At 35.8% G+C, this 17,368-nt stretch overlaps 3 protein-coding genes across 3 annotated transcripts; 2 read left to right on the top strand and 1 right to left on the bottom strand.

Annotated features, from left to right (window-relative positions):
* Positions 1 to 1,624: 1,624 nt before the first annotated feature.
* hbbe2 (hemoglobin beta embryonic-2) lies at positions 1,625 to 2,378 on the top strand. The gene is made up of 3 exons (XM_058793923.1): positions 1,625 to 1,737; positions 1,859 to 2,081; positions 2,189 to 2,378. Exons 1-3 carry the CDS (start codon positions 1,646 to 1,648, stop codon positions 2,315 to 2,317), a joined length of 444 nt encoding a protein of 147 aa, XP_058649906.1. The 5' UTR covers positions 1,625 to 1,645; the 3' UTR covers positions 2,318 to 2,378.
* Positions 2,379 to 9,331: 6,953 nt separating this feature from the next.
* On the top strand, positions 9,332 to 10,400 carry hbbe3 (hemoglobin beta embryonic-3). The gene is made up of 3 exons (XM_058793921.1): positions 9,332 to 9,752; positions 9,896 to 10,118; positions 10,198 to 10,400. Exons 1-3 carry the CDS (start codon positions 9,529 to 9,531, stop codon positions 10,324 to 10,326), a joined length of 576 nt encoding a protein of 191 aa, XP_058649904.1. The 5' UTR covers positions 9,332 to 9,528; the 3' UTR covers positions 10,327 to 10,400.
* Positions 10,401 to 11,572: 1,172 nt separating this feature from the next.
* hbae4 (hemoglobin alpha embryonic-4) lies at positions 11,573 to 12,905 on the bottom strand. The gene is made up of 3 exons (XM_058793922.1): positions 12,495 to 12,905; positions 11,963 to 12,167; positions 11,573 to 11,865 (listed from the first exon to the last, which is right to left on the bottom strand). Exons 1-3 carry the CDS (start codon positions 12,584 to 12,586, stop codon positions 11,737 to 11,739), a joined length of 426 nt encoding a protein of 141 aa, XP_058649905.1. The 5' UTR covers positions 12,587 to 12,905; the 3' UTR covers positions 11,573 to 11,736.
* Between the last annotated feature and the right edge of the window lie 4,463 nt (positions 12,906 to 17,368).

Genomic DNA, 17,368 nt, shown 5'->3' with positions numbered 1-17,368 from the left:
AGACATAAACAGATATGGGCAGGTCCTAATCAAACCACGTCAGCATCTTCAGTTCACGTAACCCCACAACATGGTATGAATTAATTAATTAATTTATTTATTAAGTTAGTACGTTAGTTAGTTTAGATCTTAGTAGGCCTATATGCAAGATATGACCTGTTATGATCATATATGTGACCCTGGAGCACAAAACCAGTCTTATGTTGCACAGGGATATTTGTAGCAATAGCCAAAAGTACATTGTATGGGTCAAAATTATAGATTTTTCTTTTATGCCAAAAATCATTGGGATATTAAGTAAAGATCATGTTCCATGAAGATATTTTGTAAATTTCCTACCATAAATATATCAAAACATAATTTTTGATTAGTAATATGCATAGCTAAGGACTTCATTTAGACAGCTTTAAAGGCGATTTTCTCAATATTTCGATTTTTTTCACCCTCAGATTCAAGCACTGTAAAAAGTGATAAGTTGACTTAACTTAAAAAAATTGAGGAAATCTGTTGCCTTAAAATTATTAAGTAAATAATAATAATTAAAAAAAAAGTTAAGTGAACTTGACAATTCACTTCACTTATTTTTTTAAAATGATCATTTACTTAAAAATTGTTAAGTCAACTTATCACTTTTTACAGTGAGATTTTCAAATAGTTGCCCAATATTGTCCTATCCTAACAAACCAAACATCAATGGAAAGCTTATTTATTCCGCTTTTATCAGAGATAAAATAGAAAAATTGACACTTAAGACTGGTTTTGTGGTTCAGGGTCACATATGCTTCCTGCACCCAATATCTGTGATATATTACTAAATAGATTTTTATTACTATTTTACTACTATTGTTATATTTTAATATAGGCCTATTATTAGTATTTCATAAACTATTGTTATTAATATTATTATTAAACATGTACATTTGTTTACTTACAAGGCACTTGTGAATAAAAATGACCAAAAAGAGAAGGGCACAGTACTTGATTATTCAGATTTTTTTTTTTTATTTATTCTGAATTGATTTATAAATCATTTATTTCATTTATTGGCTGTGAAATAGTGCATGCCTGGTGAATCGATAAAATGGCCACACCCTTTTAATTTAATATTTGATGAGACTGGATTTTTTTTAACACACAGGCATTTCATTTTGATATCTATGTGAGTGGAGAGCCTGTGACTAGAGATAAGGCAGAGTCGTTTTGAATGTGCGTATGTGCGTGAGATAACCAGCAGCTGAGATCACAAGAATAATTCATAGTCTTTGAAAGTCACATTTCCCAAGGATTTAAACAATTAAATAAAGATGCAATCTCTACAATCCTATATGCTTTATGTTTTTATCTGCAAAGACATTATATTATTGCCATACTTTTGGTCCTTAAGTGTCATACTAAGTTTTTTTTTTTTTGCCTGTTTACAAAAAGGGGGTGTATGTTATGGAACAAGTCTTTTGCCACTTGCATTAAACGTCAATGCAAATATGCAAAATCACTACATCTTTAGCGTCCTGCCCACAAGAAGTTCCAACCAATCAGACGAGCCCTCTTGTATTGGCGATGCAACCCGATGACATAAATAGTGTCGGCACGAGTGGAAAGGTATGACTCTTATTCCTAACGGAGAAAAAAATCATAAACTGACAACATGGTTGTGTGGACCAAACAGGAGCGTGCCTGCATCCAGGACATTTTCAGCAAGCTGAATTATGAGGACACTGGCCCCAAAGCTTTGCAAAGGTACGGTACCCATGTTATTGTGCTCATCATTATCATAATTTATGCAAGTTTATAAAAACACAAAACATATTTTTAGACATATTTTTTTTTTTATTCACTTTTTGTATGTTGTGTATTGCAGGACCTTGATTGTGTATCCCTGGACTCAGAGGTACTTCACAAGTTTTGGAAACCTGTACAATGCAGAGGCCATCATGTCCAATCAAAAGGTCGCAGCCCACGGAACTATTATCCTCCATGGGCTTGACAGAGCCATGAAGAACATGGATGATATCAAGAGCACCTATGCCCAACTGAGCATGCTGCACTCCGAGAAACTGCACGTGGATCCTGACAACTTCAGGGTATGCAAACACATCAACATATGAAACTCATACAGATGCAGTCAGACATTATTAGCTAGTGAGTCACCTGCTGCATGACTCTCTTCTGTTTTTTTCCCCCGTCTCAGCTGCTGGCCGACTGCCTGACCATTGTGATTGCAGCGACTATGGGTACCTCTTTCACAGCTGATGCGCAGGCTGCCTGGCAGAAGTTCCTCGCTGTTGTCGTTTCTGCTCTGTGCAGACAGTATCATTGATACCTCTAACATATGGGGGGAAAGCATTGTTTTGGTCTCTAACAAAATAAAGAGGAATTGATACGCACCTGAGCCATGTGTTTAAACTGTTCATTGTGTGAGTAGCAGGTGTCATTAAACAGATAATTAACTCAAAACTGAAAACTCTGTCATTATTCTGTCAAAGACTCCATCACAAAGTTGTAATTTCAAACAAACAAATAAACAAACCATAAGACAGAAACAAGTTTATTTATAGCAGGTCTGCCAAATCGTGGGTAATTGGAATGCTTTAATAAGGCTTGTCTATTGAATTAATTAGACTTAAATGAACAAATGAAGATTTCTCTGCTGGGCAGTGGGAAGCCATTAAAACTACACTGTAAAAAAAAAAAGTTGAGCCAACTTAAAATTTTAAGGCAACAAACTTCAGCAGATTTTTGAGTTTTCTCAACTTGTTGTTTTAAGTTAATACAACAAAAATGTGAGAATCTCCCACAAAAACAAGTTGAGCAAACTCAAAAATCTGCTGAAGCTGGTAAAAAAATGTTCGCTCAACTTTTTTTTTTTTTTTTACAGTGTACACTACAATGTCTCTGAAATACCTAGAGGGATAAACTAAACAACACAAATAAATAGCACTGAGATTTTCCATTTAAACAGTAGCCTAGAGTATTATAATATAAATATAGTCTATAAATGAACATATTTTAAATGAAAGAAAACGAGCTAAATCTGGCAGTTTTAAATGCCTTGTTTGAGGTCTTCATCAGACAGGCTAATCAAAAGATTTATTGTTTCAGGACACAGCTGATATAGGTTAGGTGTTTCCATTGCAAATCCTGCTTTTAATCTCATATTAATTAACTTGTTGTTTTTGTATAGCCTAGGTCCGGTGGTAGTAAAGTACACTGTAAAAAAAAAAAAGAATTGTTCCAAAAAGTTGTTTCAACTTAAAATCATTTGTCACCCCGCTGACTTAAAATTTTTAGTTTAGTCAACTTGAAATTTTAAGTTACTCAATGTTAATTTAAGGGACAACTGGAATATTTTAGTTGAATAAACTAAAAATTTTAAGTCAGCGGGGTAACAAATTATTTAAGTTGAAACAACTCTTTTTTTTTTACAGTGTACGGACTAGGGAGGAGCAACGAACTGGAGCCAAATTTGACAGAAAACATGGGTGTATTAAAAGGGGGTGTCTGCTGGGCTAAAGTGACACTTTCAGAAAAAAAGCTAAAAGTTGTTTCAAAAGTAAGCCTACATCTTTGTACCTTATTTACCCCAAAGGGTGCCTATAAAAGTAACTCATCGACAAAGCAATAATATTGTTTATTTAGTGTTCCTTTAATTCAGGAAATGTGAAACCAAATAAATATTATTTTAAGTTGCTGTCCTGAGCCTGTTGTTAACTTGTTGACAAACTATCTGTAAGTGTGACAAAAATCATTTCAAAATGTCAAAATTACATGTATTTATCTGTATTTTTGTATTACTTCTCTGTCTGCACTTTTTAATTTCATGAACCACTCAAGTCTCAAATCATAAAGGCTTGTTTTATTTCAAGCCGCTTGAGATAAACAATAAGACAACACTGACAATAAGATAGCATGGAAGTTAGCATCATCCTATGTGAGACGTCTTGCCGTTGTGATATGTAAAATGTATCATTTGATGAAAAAAAAAAAAAAACATAAATAAATAAAAAGCATCACCCTGGTATGTGAAAGCAGACTAGTAAATGAGTTTTCCTGTTTGGTGTGATGACATTTAATGCCTCTGACCACCACTGTATACCATTTAGACACTTGTTATCAACCACCTTTTCTTGCCACCATTGACATCCATAGTATTTGTTTTACAACATCCATAGTATTTGTTTATCTATATGATGCATATATAGTATACATATATACAGTGGGGAAAAAAATATTTGTTTCCCTGCTGATTTTGTACGTTTGCCCACTGACAAAGAAATGATCAGTCTATAATTTTAATGGTAGGTTTATTTTATTGGGAGACGGAATAAGAATAACAACAACAACAAAAAAAAAAAAAATCCAGAAAAACGCATTTCAAAAAAGTTATGAATTGATTTGCATTTTAATGAGTCAAATAAGTATTTGACCCCTTTGCAAAACGTGACTTAGTACTTGGTTTGCACACATCTCAGGAGGGCTTTTGTCCCACTCCTCTTTGCAGATCCTCTCCAAGTCATTAAGGTTTTGAGGCTGATGTTTGGCAACTCGAACCTTCAGCTCCCTCCACAGATTTTCTATGGGATTAAGGTCTGGAGACTGGCTAGGCCACTCCAGGACCTTAATGTGCTTCTTCTTGAGCCACTCCTTTGTTGCCTTGGCCGTGTGTTTTGGGTCATTGTCATGCTGGAATACCCATCCACGACCCATTTTCAATGCCCTGGCCCTGACGGTACATGGCCCTGTCCATCGTCCCTTTGATTGTCCTGTCCCCTTAGTAGAAAAACACCCCCAAAGCATAATGTTTCCACCTCCATGTTTGATGGTGGGGATGGTGTTCTTGGGGTCATAGGCAGCATTCCTCCTCCTCCAAACACGTTGAGTTGATGCCAAAGAGCTCGATTTTGGTCTCATCTGACCACAGCACTTTCACCCAGTTCTCTTCTGAATCATTGACAAACTTCATACGGGCTGTACATGTGCTTTCTTGAGCAGGGGGACCTTGCGGGCGCTGCGGGATTTCAATCCTTCTTGGCGTAGTTTGTTACCAATTGTTTTCTTGGTGACTATGGCCCCAGCTGCCTTGAGATCATTAACAAGATCCTCCTGTGTAGTTCTGGGCTGATTCCTCACCGTTCTTGTGATCATTGAAACTCCACGAGGTGAGATCTTGCTTGGAGCCCCAGTCCGAGGGAGATTGACAGTTATTTTGTGTTTCTTCCATTGCGAATTTGCCAACTGTTATCACCTTCTCACCAAGCTGCTTGGCTTTGGTCTTGTAGCCCATTCCAGCCTTGTGTAGGTCTACAATCTTGTCCCTGACATCCTTGGACAGCTCTTTGGTCTTAGCTGGAGAGTTTGGAATCTGATTGATTGATTGCTTCTGTGGACAGGTGTCTTTTATTTAAGAGAGTGCTCCTAATCTCAGCTCCTCACCTGCATAAAAGACACCTGGGAGCCAGAATTCGTGCTGAGTGATAGGGGATCAAATACTTATTTGACTCATTAAAAAGCAAATACATTTTTTGAAATGCGTTTTTCTGGATTGTTTTGTTGTTGTTGTTATTCTGTCTCTCATTGTTCAAATAAACCTACCATTAAAATTATAGACTGATAATTTCTTTGTCAGTGGGCAAACGTACAAAATCAGCAGGGGATCAAATAATTTCCCCCCACTGTATAGTTGTGTATAGTATAGTTGTAAACTGGGATGTTTATGGTATAATAAGGCCTGCTTCTCCGTTTTTGGTATAAAGACAATTAATGAAAAAGATATTAAAAATATATACAAAGGAATATTATTTATGTGACAAAAAGAAGATCTTTATCAGCCTACGTCAAGTACAGTGACACATCAAATAAGGAATGTTCAAACGAAGATCACAAAAACTTAATCATGAAAAACCTAAATAAACATTGTGGCTATTTCTAGGGTAGTGACAAATGTTGATGCCAATTTTCACAGAATGGAAACTCTATTTTTGTTGAAGCTAAGGATAATGCATCTATTGATACCAATGGACAAGAAATCAAACTAACACGAGGGCGGAGATGTTGACAGAATATAAAAATGTGAAAAAATTGTACCTTTAGGGGTACAACAGCTTGTCACTGGGTCAGCACCCTCAAAGTGAAACCTTTGAACCTTTACCTCTAAAGCAGGGGTGTCAAACTCATTTTCACTGAGGGCCACTTCAACAATATGGCTGCCATCAAAGGGCCGGTTGTAACTGTAAGACTGTACAAATGTTACTACTCCTTAACATATTGTTAAATAACGGTCTCTTTATTTTATTATTATTTAAGTTACAAATATTGCATATGCATTTGCATAGATGTAAAAAATAATTGCTCAGTGTTATTTTAACATAAATCCTTTTAATTTATCAAGTTAAGAAATCCAAATTACTCTATAAATCAAAGTAAATAATATCGACAAGTATCATCAAACACAAGTCATTACATTAACTTAAAAACTTTTTTTTGTTACATTTATGGCACTACAAATAATTGTTAGCTGCTAAGAACGTGTGAAAGGAAATGGCATTTAACAAAACAAATGAGCCCGGTCTCATTAAAATCCGTATCAATAGCACGATTTTCTGTTTCTATTTGGCATGCGATTTATACGCAGAAATTGACTTTGGCGTGCATATGATACGCAATCAATGCTTGTAGTAGAAAAAAAAAGAAGTGGTGGTACTCAACCCTCAAAACTAAATAAATACAAACTAATAAGTTAAATAAACTTAAAAAAAGGAATTTTCATAATTCGCAATGAAAGTAGGCTATCACACGGTCGTGGTTGTAGTGAAGACGCACGAGGCAGGAATAAACGAAGCGAAACTTTTAATAAACATCAACACACGTGGACCATCGAAAACATAAATCCGAGACAAAAGAAACTTTAGAAACTGAAGGCTTATAAAGAACAGGCAAACCAAAGGAGCAAACAAGATGATTATTAAACTCAGGTGAACAGACTGAAGGTGATTACTTATAATTAGAACAGGAACTAAACCAAATAAGGACAAACAGGAACTCAAACACGTGACAGAATGTATATAGTGCCACAATAAATAAATTTGTAATTGTTTGTAATTAATAATTGTTTGCAATTTGATTCACATTTATTTGTATAGCACTTTTCATGATACACTGTTGCAAAGCAGCTTCACAGAAAATGAACATTTCTACATTATATTCAGTAGTTTACAGTAGGGGTGGAAGAAAAAAAATAGATTCACCTAACTGTCGCGATTCTTTTTAAAACGATTTAAAAATCGATTGGTTTACCTGAGAATCAATTTTTATTTGCAGTTGTGTTCGACTTGGAGCAGCACCGCGCAGGCGATCAGAGTCCCGCGAGAGCGATTCGAAAGCACGCGGCGCGTCTGTTCTCTGTAGCTCTCGCGGTGCTTTGATGTCATACAACGATCGTTCTGCGTGCTCAGTGCCGCTGCATTAGATGACGTCATATACGTTTAAAGCCGGCGCGAGAAAGCAAAACCATGACGGAGGCAGAGGATCAAACCTCTTCCAGAATTCTTTCTGCACCTTCACGTTTTGAATCCCAACTGCCGGGAAAACATGACTGACACAGTATTCAAAGTGTAGCACTTTATTTTATTTCAGAAAGTATTTGTTCTGCTCATTTTGTTGAACATTTGACTATTATATTCATTTGCAAGTTCAGGGTTTTGGTACTTTAAAGTTTCATGGTTCAAGGTTTAAATATACACTTTGTATGTATGCTCCTGAAATAAAAGTTTAGAAAGATGTGATGCATTGTTTTTGTTAATAGGACTCATCATATACAGTCTCTTTTAATGGTATTATCAACTATTTTCCATAGTCTAGTCTTTAATAAGCAAACAAAAATCACAATAAATTGTAATATCGAATCGCAATAGTAACTGCTAAGATATTTGCTTTTTAAAAATTGTGACAGTCTGTATATTAATATTCAACTTTTCCCCATGGTCTAGAGTTAAAAACAAAAATCGCAACACATATCAATATCGAATGGCAATACTTGTAGAATCGAAATTCTTTAACATATCGTATCGGCACCCAAGTATCGTGATATGTCAGATGACACTGGAAATAAGACACTCTATTTAAATCACATAACACAATGTAGTTGGAACGATTTGCTTCAATAAACAAACTGTTCTTTTTACCTTATTAGGATGTTGACTGGTACACCCTTAGACAAAGTCCTAATTTTCCCACTGGAGTCCTCGATCGGCACCTGTCCAGAAGCATGGCTTCACTGTTATTAGTTGTGTATATGAGGCAGCTAACAAAATTGACAACCTTACAAATGATGAGCGTTTATACCTTCATGCTCAGAATTGATCCCATCAACTTCCAGGTACAGTAGGTGATTCCATCTCAAACCTCTACACATACATAATCATAATCCTCAATTTTAGACCGGGTGATGGAAGACCTCCATGAATAGGCATACAGTTACATTTTAAAGAACCTGAAATGTATTGACTAGACATTGACTGTCTTCTCTGTTTTTCAACAGATCTTGTCTCACTGCATCCTTGCGGTGTTGGGCATGATATTTCCGAATGTGTTCACTGCTAAACTTCACTTGGTTTTTGGCAAGATTCTGGCCCTCATCTCTCCCCAGTCTGTGAAATATTGTTTGTTCCATTGATTTTGAGAAATAAAGATGAGCAGTTCATCAAATATAACTGATTCCTTAATGTTTTTAATAGCATTGTGGTTTGATCTCATTGGGAATGCGAGTTTGATATCTATAAGCTGAATTTACGCCTTTTGTGACCATGTTAAATTTGAGTTCTGCCAATGTGAAAATAACAACAATATTAGTCTATATATTATATATCATCCCTGATATGTGGTAGGATACTAGGCTATTATACAGTCTTAATTATTCAACCCGATCTCATGAAAGTGGGTATAAATAGTACGCCAAATAAAAACAAAAACTCGTGATAGCCTATTGATAAAATTGACTTTGGCGTGTATATGCTATGGATAGGATTAGGGTTCTGGGGTAGATGCGTATCATATGCACGCGAAAACTGCGTATTAAATGTAGGCCTACGTGTTTTTATTTGGCGTACTATTTATATAAGACCGGGCTCTAATCATTATAAGAACATCCGTTCTCATGGAGAGATATTACCCAAATTTGTTATTTTTTAATGATTTAAAAGATGATTTCACTGATGATTTCAAAGTTTGGGTTTCAAATTAGGCTACTTCATTGAGAACATTTCGATGTGATTACCTCAGTTAAAGTCAAAAGCTGAGAAATAAAATTATTACATGCAAAGGCAATTATTTACGCTTGAGACAGGATATGGAGATCTCCACGCAAATATGATAGACTACGTTTGTTGATACACCTTTATATAATTTACAACCTACCAACGAACTCACTCTCTTCGGGTTAAATAAATAAACAAACAAACTAGAAACCTAAATAAATAACCACACTCTGGCGATGAAACACTATCAATTTGCTACTAAACTTAATTCACATGGACTATGGAGTTTATCGGTCAGCTGCCGCCTTTGTTTCTCCGCACTATCGGCCAAACACATCTGGCCGAAATACATGGGCGGCGGCCTAGAAGGCCCTATTTAAACATCTGTCCAGTTTTAAAGCCACAAGACACGATGGTTAAGTGGACAGCTGAGGAACGCGCTGCGATAGAGGCTGTATTCGCCTCACTCGACTACGAGTCGGTGGGCCGCGAGAGCTTGACGAGGTAGGCTAATCTTATTTCTGCCATGCTTCAATTGTTTGATATATTTTATTTTATGTAGCTATTTCCTCAAAGCATGTGCTTGTAATCAGCCATTAGCTTCTAACAATTAAGGCCTGTTCTTGTATTGATTGTATGGTCACAAGACTCTTGGTGGTCTACCCCTGGACTCGGCGGTACTTTGGTGGGTTTGGAAACCTATTTAATACCGAGGCAATCATGGCTAACCCAAAGGTCGCAGCGCACGGGACTGTAGTGCTCCAAGGTCTGGAGATGGCTCTTGAAGACATGGATAATATCAAGAAAACCTACGCTTCCCTTAGCGAGCTTCACTCGGAGAAACTTCAAGTCGACCCAGGCAATTTCCAGGTTTGCGTCTCAAAGCAGTGGCTATGAACTTGCTGATTATGTTGGAGCTGTGTTTTACTTTTCTCAACTTCTCTTCCAGCTCTTAGGTGACTGCCTGACCGTGGTGATCGCTACACGCATGAGGACCGAGTTCACCCCAGTCATCCAAGCTGCGTGGCAGAAGTTCCTGTGTGTTGTTGTGGCAGCCCTAAGAAGGCAGTATAATTGATTCATCGACTGAATGAGGAAATTGTGTAGCCTACTGGGATTGTGTAATGCACAGTAAAAATAAATAAAATTATTGACACGATTTCGTTGTCCGTTGAGTCATTTAAGATCAAAAGGGGTAACACAATGAATCTCACATTAAATAGGCTATGATTAAAGTGCTAATATTCACATTTTTAAAACTTACAAGAATGTTGCAAATTTTTAGGTTGCGAAGGCCGGTATTTGATGTCTTCATTCATTCTGATGATTTCCACTTCCTGCCCCTCCCTCCTTCTTTTTCTTCCCCTCGCTTCACAAGGCCGAAAGATAGGCTAAAGCTAACTGATGCAAGCTTAATGTCCAAAATCCCCTCAGTGAAGATCCAAAATGATTTATTAACACTCATTTAGCCTTATTATAAACGTATTTGAAATGCATATTTTCATTCATTTGGATTAGGCACAGCTTTAACATAAACTTATGTGACGCATATTTGTAAGTCAAATGAAACCGGTTAGAAACAAATAAGATTTCTGTACTCCAAAAAATACATTTTTTATTATCATTTATTTTTATTATTATCTATTTCCGTTTATTTGATTCTATTTAAATCATATTTTCATGATTTTATTCAAATTGCTTTGCACCATATGCTTCAAATAGCATATAAATGTTTGATTAGCAATGGAACAAGCGAAAGTCAATTAGTTAAAATGTGTAACATTGAAACAAATAAGATTTATTGATGATAAATATATAAACCAGCACATTTAAAAAAAAAAAATGTTTATTAATAATAGCCTATTACAGAAATCCTACTTGTTTCTTTCCTGTTTTATTTAATAAAGCCTAAGGTACTAATGTTATCCACAGGTAGTGACAGGTCTACAGTATAAATGTTTTCAGCACAAAGGAGAGCGTCACATTTCCTTTGGACTTCGGCCAAGATTTCAGCACTTATGTCTGGATAGCACCACACCCACATCAAACATCACGGCTATGACCGTCAGCACTGTGGTTGCTAATTGATTTCTTTCCTTTTGCATTAAGTAGGCCATTTAATAGCCAATTTCACAACTCAACAACGACGATGAAGTCGGAATTTCAAGTAGCCTACCTAATGATGAGGATGATTTTGGAAGCCAAAAATATTAACAAATTAAATTGCATTGACTGCATCACATTAAAAATCACACACGCACACGCGCACACACATACATATTAGACATTCATACAGCTAACTAAAAAAAGAAAAGACATTTTTAACACTTTTAATTTTTTTTTATTGATTTTTAATTGATTATTTCATCTCATTACATTCAGACAGACAACAAAGACACACATACTTTGCAAAACATGTAGGCCTATTGTTTATTTATTAAAGACAGAGTTCTCAGAACCATCCCATCTTTCTTCGGAGGCCGTGTCTTCATCGAAACTTTTCGGCTAAAACAGCTGAGAACGCCGAAAGAAACTTGTCTATCGCCGCGTGCGCAACAGGTGTGAAGTTTTCACCCATATGGCAGGCTAACGTCACAAGGATGCAATGATTGAAAATCTGGAAAATGTGAGAAGTTTACGTTAGTGAGCTGAAGGAAAAATATCCCATCATATTTGTACTGGTTCAGGCGGACAGATAGACATTACATGAACACCTTGAAGTTTGTGGGATGTATTCGCAGTTGATAGGCATGGAACCTGCTTAGTGGTGCCAACGTAGTAGTGAGAGTGCTTATGTTCCTCGCACCCTCGGCTAAAGCCTGGACGATTTTCTTTCCGTGGCAGCATAAATGCTCTGAACGGGGGCTGATATCTAGATGAGAGAAGTATGTCTTTGTTTTGGGGAACGTTGTGAACATCCTGTAAACCAGTTAACAAGGGAGAAAAACAATGTCAGCAAGACGCAGACGGCACGAGACCCCCACAGTATTTCCTCCCACTCCGCTGCTTGCGTCACCACTCATGGGAAAGTGCCAAATATGACAAGACCATAAATCATAGTAAAGACTTTTGAATATTCAGAAAAGTGAACGGCGAACTATCAAGGAGCCACCAAAGAGTAAGTCAGGCCAAGTTATGTATACTTTATCGAAAAACAACATCCCAGCCTGTCTGTAAAAATGTTTTGTTAATAGGAATATCGGTCTGTAGGCTAAGCCTATATTTGCTTGATCTAAGACAGCATACCTTAAAAGAGCCTCAGATCCAATATCTTCTGCCACTGGAAGCATTTTGTCCCATATCTGTACAATCAACTCTTTTTCGGTGTTCGAGAGCATTATAAGACGGCGTGGCACAAGTAAAATATATTTATACTAGGCTATCTAAACACAGATGAATAAAATATAAATTGAGTTTCTAAACTACGCGAATATTTCGTCGGGTAGCCTATAGGCTACTGTGGTTCGGCAGCTTTGCCATATATTTTCGATCACATAATTAACCACAAACTCTGCCTATCTCGACTTAATAAATATAGCACAGAAGAGAGCAGTTAGTTCCCTGCGGTCGCTGTCTTCATCTCACCGGCCAGCGAGAGGTAGCCTAATCACGTGACAGTCGACGCTGCGCAATGTTAAGAGTTCTCTGCGTCATATTAGAATAGATCATGCCGGGATTCCGACTTGAGTGAGTCTTGAGTGAGATCCGTGATGAATGTCTTCGCTATTTTGATATCAACATTAACTGATCTAATTTTGTGTGTCTGGAAAGTAGTGATCTATGGCATTACATTAGGCAGTAGTTTACATTATCAGTGTTCTTAGGTTTGTGAAGTAAAAATAATAGTTTTTATTTTAAAGCCTCCCTCTTTTATATATTTTTTTTTATTTTTCCCTATAATAACACATTGGCTGATGCATCATCATCCTGCACATGCTTATCTTATATTAAAGTATGTTACAGGTTAAAAGTAAATCCATATTGCTCTTAAAGGGGTGCATCTTACTCTATATTAGATGTATGTTGATAACATTAATTTGATACTAACATTTACAGTTGTTTTTTTCAATTGCTTGAACACAAAATCTTTACTTGTCACACAGTTTCTGAAAGCTGACACTCAAACAGCAGAACCACACACCAAATAAGCAAAACCATACACTAATTTTCATAAAACACATTTCTCTATGGAACACAAAAATCTAACAGGAATTAATATTATGGCAAAGGTGCTTGCAAATGTTTGCTTTTGAGATGTGTTTGTTTTGAATGCAGTGCTTCATTTCGCAAGAGATGTGAGGCATTTTGCATTTTGTGTGTGCAATTCTTGGATTTGTGTGTAAAGTTTTGAAAAAAAGAGGCAAAATTTTGAAAATGTGTGTAAGCACAGTTGATTTATGCAAATTATTTACATGTACAGTATGCAAATTTCTATAGTGGATAATTAAAGCGTTAAAGCTGTATTGTAAGCTATTTACTGTTGTTGTTTGTTTTTTAATTTACCTATCATTAGCAGTCATACTCCTCATACTCTTTCAAAAGAATATAAACGTAGTATCTGCTTTCTTTGTAGTGCTTTCTTTGTTCACACATAATGCCAAATGTGGCTCAAATGCAGCAGCAAGAAACAATAGCAAAAACAGTACAATTGTGAAGTGCTTATGCATTTATGATGTTAAATGGCATTGACTCTCATTTTTAATGGCTATGAGCATGCACTTCTGTGATAGGGAGGGGTCAAGGCATTGGGTCTGATAAACCCTCGTGGCTGTTCATATCAGTGGTTCAAGCTGGGGGCTGAAAGGGTGGAAGCTGAAGAGCAGCGTAATCACCCGTCTCACTCCTGCCCTGCCCTCCTGCCGGCAGACCGTGGCAGCATGAACTACCCATGACTCAGCTAAACTGAACGCCTACGTCTTTAATAGAATCAACATCCTTTTGCATTTTGTGGAATGTGCAGTTATGACAGGTACATGATTGTGCTCAGGTCTGTTCTTGGTTCTGTGTGTGTTTGTTTTTGTTAAGCTAATGCAGAGTTAAAGCTTCATTGCATATTCTATTTTCTTCTAGATTAATTAATTGTATATGTTTTGTTGTTTTGTATAATAATTTATTATGTTTATTATGTATTATCATTGCAATGATAAAAAAAAAAAAAAAAAACATGCTTCCAACCATTTATGTGTTCAAATTTTTATGTTTTGTTCAATTTTGTGTCTGTTTCGATTTGGAATGTTATGTGGTATATGATAATGTAAAGTGTTTTATTAAATATTTTTTCAAATAAACACAAGTTGACAAAAGGGCCTTGTCACTTTAAAACAAAAATAAAAGTTTGTATCACTTTTTTATGTACCAATTTGCACTTGATTATAAAACTTTAAATAAGTCATGAAAAAATGGCTTTATTAATATTTTTTGTAAGGCAAGGTTTCTTTTTTTATTAAAATAGACAGAAAATAGCATATTCACCTGTAATACATCCCCAAGTGCAGTAGCAGAACAAGAAGGGATGTTTATGAAAAAATCATTAGTAGGAAATGATGAGGTTGACAGACAAACAGAAAACTCAAATACAAAAAAACGCTCTGCAGATGTTTTGTTATGATCTGAAAACACTGTCCCCTGGATAACCTTGTGTCCTTAAAAAACTTTCTCAAATGAATGTGTAATCATTTTGAAAACATTTTTACTATTTTTATTATTATTATTATTATTATTATTTTATATACAATGAAGCAACTTTTTTTGTGCCATGTCACATACAGTACACCACCAGTCAGTATTTAAAAAGAAATTAATACTTTTATTCAGCAAGGATGCATTAAATCGATCAAAAGTGTCAGTAAAGACATTTAAAACGTTATGCTTTAAATAAATGCTTCTTTCTATACCATCAAGAATTATCAAGAATCCTGAAAAAAGTGTCACAGTTTAAGCACAGCTGTTTTTAAAAATGTTTCCTGAGCACCAAATCAGCATATTAGAATGATTTCTGAAGAATCATGTAACATGAAGACTGGAGTAATGATGTTGAATATTGTGACAGGAATATTAGTCAATATAAATTTTTACTCTATTTTTGACCAAATAAAATGTAGCCTTGGTAAGCATAAGAGATTCCTTTCAGAAACACAAAAAACAATTTTTTTTTTGAAAGGTATTGCAATTGTTTGATACCAGATTTAGCTTCTTAAATTAAAATGCCTGCCTACAAACTGTTTAAAACAATTAGTTGTTGAGCTTGCTGTCCACTAGATGGCAACAGCGCACCGAAGAAAAAAGGAATTGCATTTGTATGGCACATATATGTACCCATTTGTTAAAAGCTCTGATTTCCAAACTGTTACAATGAATAGCACAATATGCATATCTAGCTAGGTGAAGAAAATTAATTTTGAAGAAGTGCCAGTTTTGCTAAATAAAGAAGCCTATATGGTTAGCCAAAGACAGAACTGCCTGTCATCTCTTCAAAAGACACAAAATACAGCAAACAGGATTACAGATTAATTATTTTCCTCTTCTTTAATCCTATTGATGTGTTGTTTGCTTGAGCACTCACTGGTAGATCACACATGCCACCCACACTGTCTAGTCTCAGCCTGCCAAATATTTAGACGCGTTATATTGTGACTGGATGGCACACTAATATATTATAACTGCAGTTTACATTAGATTAACGTATTTAGGAAGCCTATGAGTTCTTATGAGGGCTGTAATAATGGTGAAAGGAGAGAGGAAAGGACTGTGAAACATCAATAACTCATTTAATCTTGATTGTTCTGCACATGAAACAAAATATTTGAGTGGTACTTTGAAATCTTGCCAAACAGAGGCAATAAATCATGTACACATCTTTCAACATGACTATCTATTTGCTCACCTCTTAGGCCATGTCATGTCTCCTCATCCTGTGAATGCCCCCATGAGGGCCTTTAAACATTTATCATTCCATGACAGTTAATCCTCCTTCCCAGGACAAAAAAAAAAAAGTCTCAAGTGTTTAAACAGTGCCACAGACAGCCGTTGTGGATCGGTGGAGGATATCTGGAAGCTTGTCTATAATGAGAAGCATGTGTGAGTCTTGCTGATATGTGAAATATGTGCTTCTGAAGAACATGAGCATGCATCTCAATCATACCAAGCAGTGTGCAGAAAATGATCATATATAAATTTATAAACATATACTATATACACTACCTTTCAATTTTATTTAATTTTTTTCTTCAGATAAATGCTGTTCTTTCTAACTTTCTATTCATAAAAGGATCCCTAAAACATATCACCATTTCCACAAAAATATTAAGCAACTGTCTTAAGCTGTGAAACAAGAATTGGTCTTGAGCACTAAATCAGCATATTAAAATAATTTCTGAAGGATCATGAAGGATCATCACCTTTATACATTAAAACACAAAACAGTTAGTTTAAATTGTATATTATATTATTTATTTATTTATCTATCACTAAATTATCATAAAAGCCTGACATACATATGCAAAATGAATCAAATTTAGTATCAAATACAGCCTATTTAGATCTAAAACATTGACTGTGGAGTTTTCCTTCTCACAGTTGCACTTGATCTTTGCATTCAAAAAGTTCAATGTTCAATGAAAAGCCAATTGCTCTTAGCTACACAAAAGGGAGGAGGCTTTTGGATTTCCTGCACGTATTGGACTGTCAACATGGCAAGTTAGAAGCTGAAAGGAAGGAAAAAAACAGCACCTTTTCAATGAGAAAGCTTAATTACAAACTTCTGAGGCACAAGTGGACTTTACAATGGTCAAATTAAGCCCTCCGGGCTGGCAAGTGTACAAAAAGGAGTGTTCATACATGCACTGAATTGCTGTTACTGTAATTCCAGCACATTTATACGTATGTATCATGTTTTAGATAGTTGTAGCATAATAGAGATATATGCTGATGATGATTTGTTAGTTAAAGTATGATGCATCGCTTCAATTCAGGTTCGATTGTATTTTGTGTACACATACTCGTACTCTTATCCTCATGCTCCAGTCTGTCTAAAATGATGAGGAACGACCTCGGCAATAAATACTGTAAGTCACCAGGGATCTGGAACATCTCCCCTATGTCAATGTATAGTTAGAGACAAG

Source organism: Onychostoma macrolepis, chromosome 12 (assembly GCF_012432095.1).
Source record: "Onychostoma macrolepis isolate SWU-2019 chromosome 12, ASM1243209v1, whole genome shotgun sequence".
NCBI classification, from domain to species: Eukaryota; Metazoa; Chordata; class Actinopteri; order Cypriniformes; family Cyprinidae; genus Onychostoma; species Onychostoma macrolepis.
This window is presented reverse-complemented; position numbering and strand designations above follow the sequence as displayed.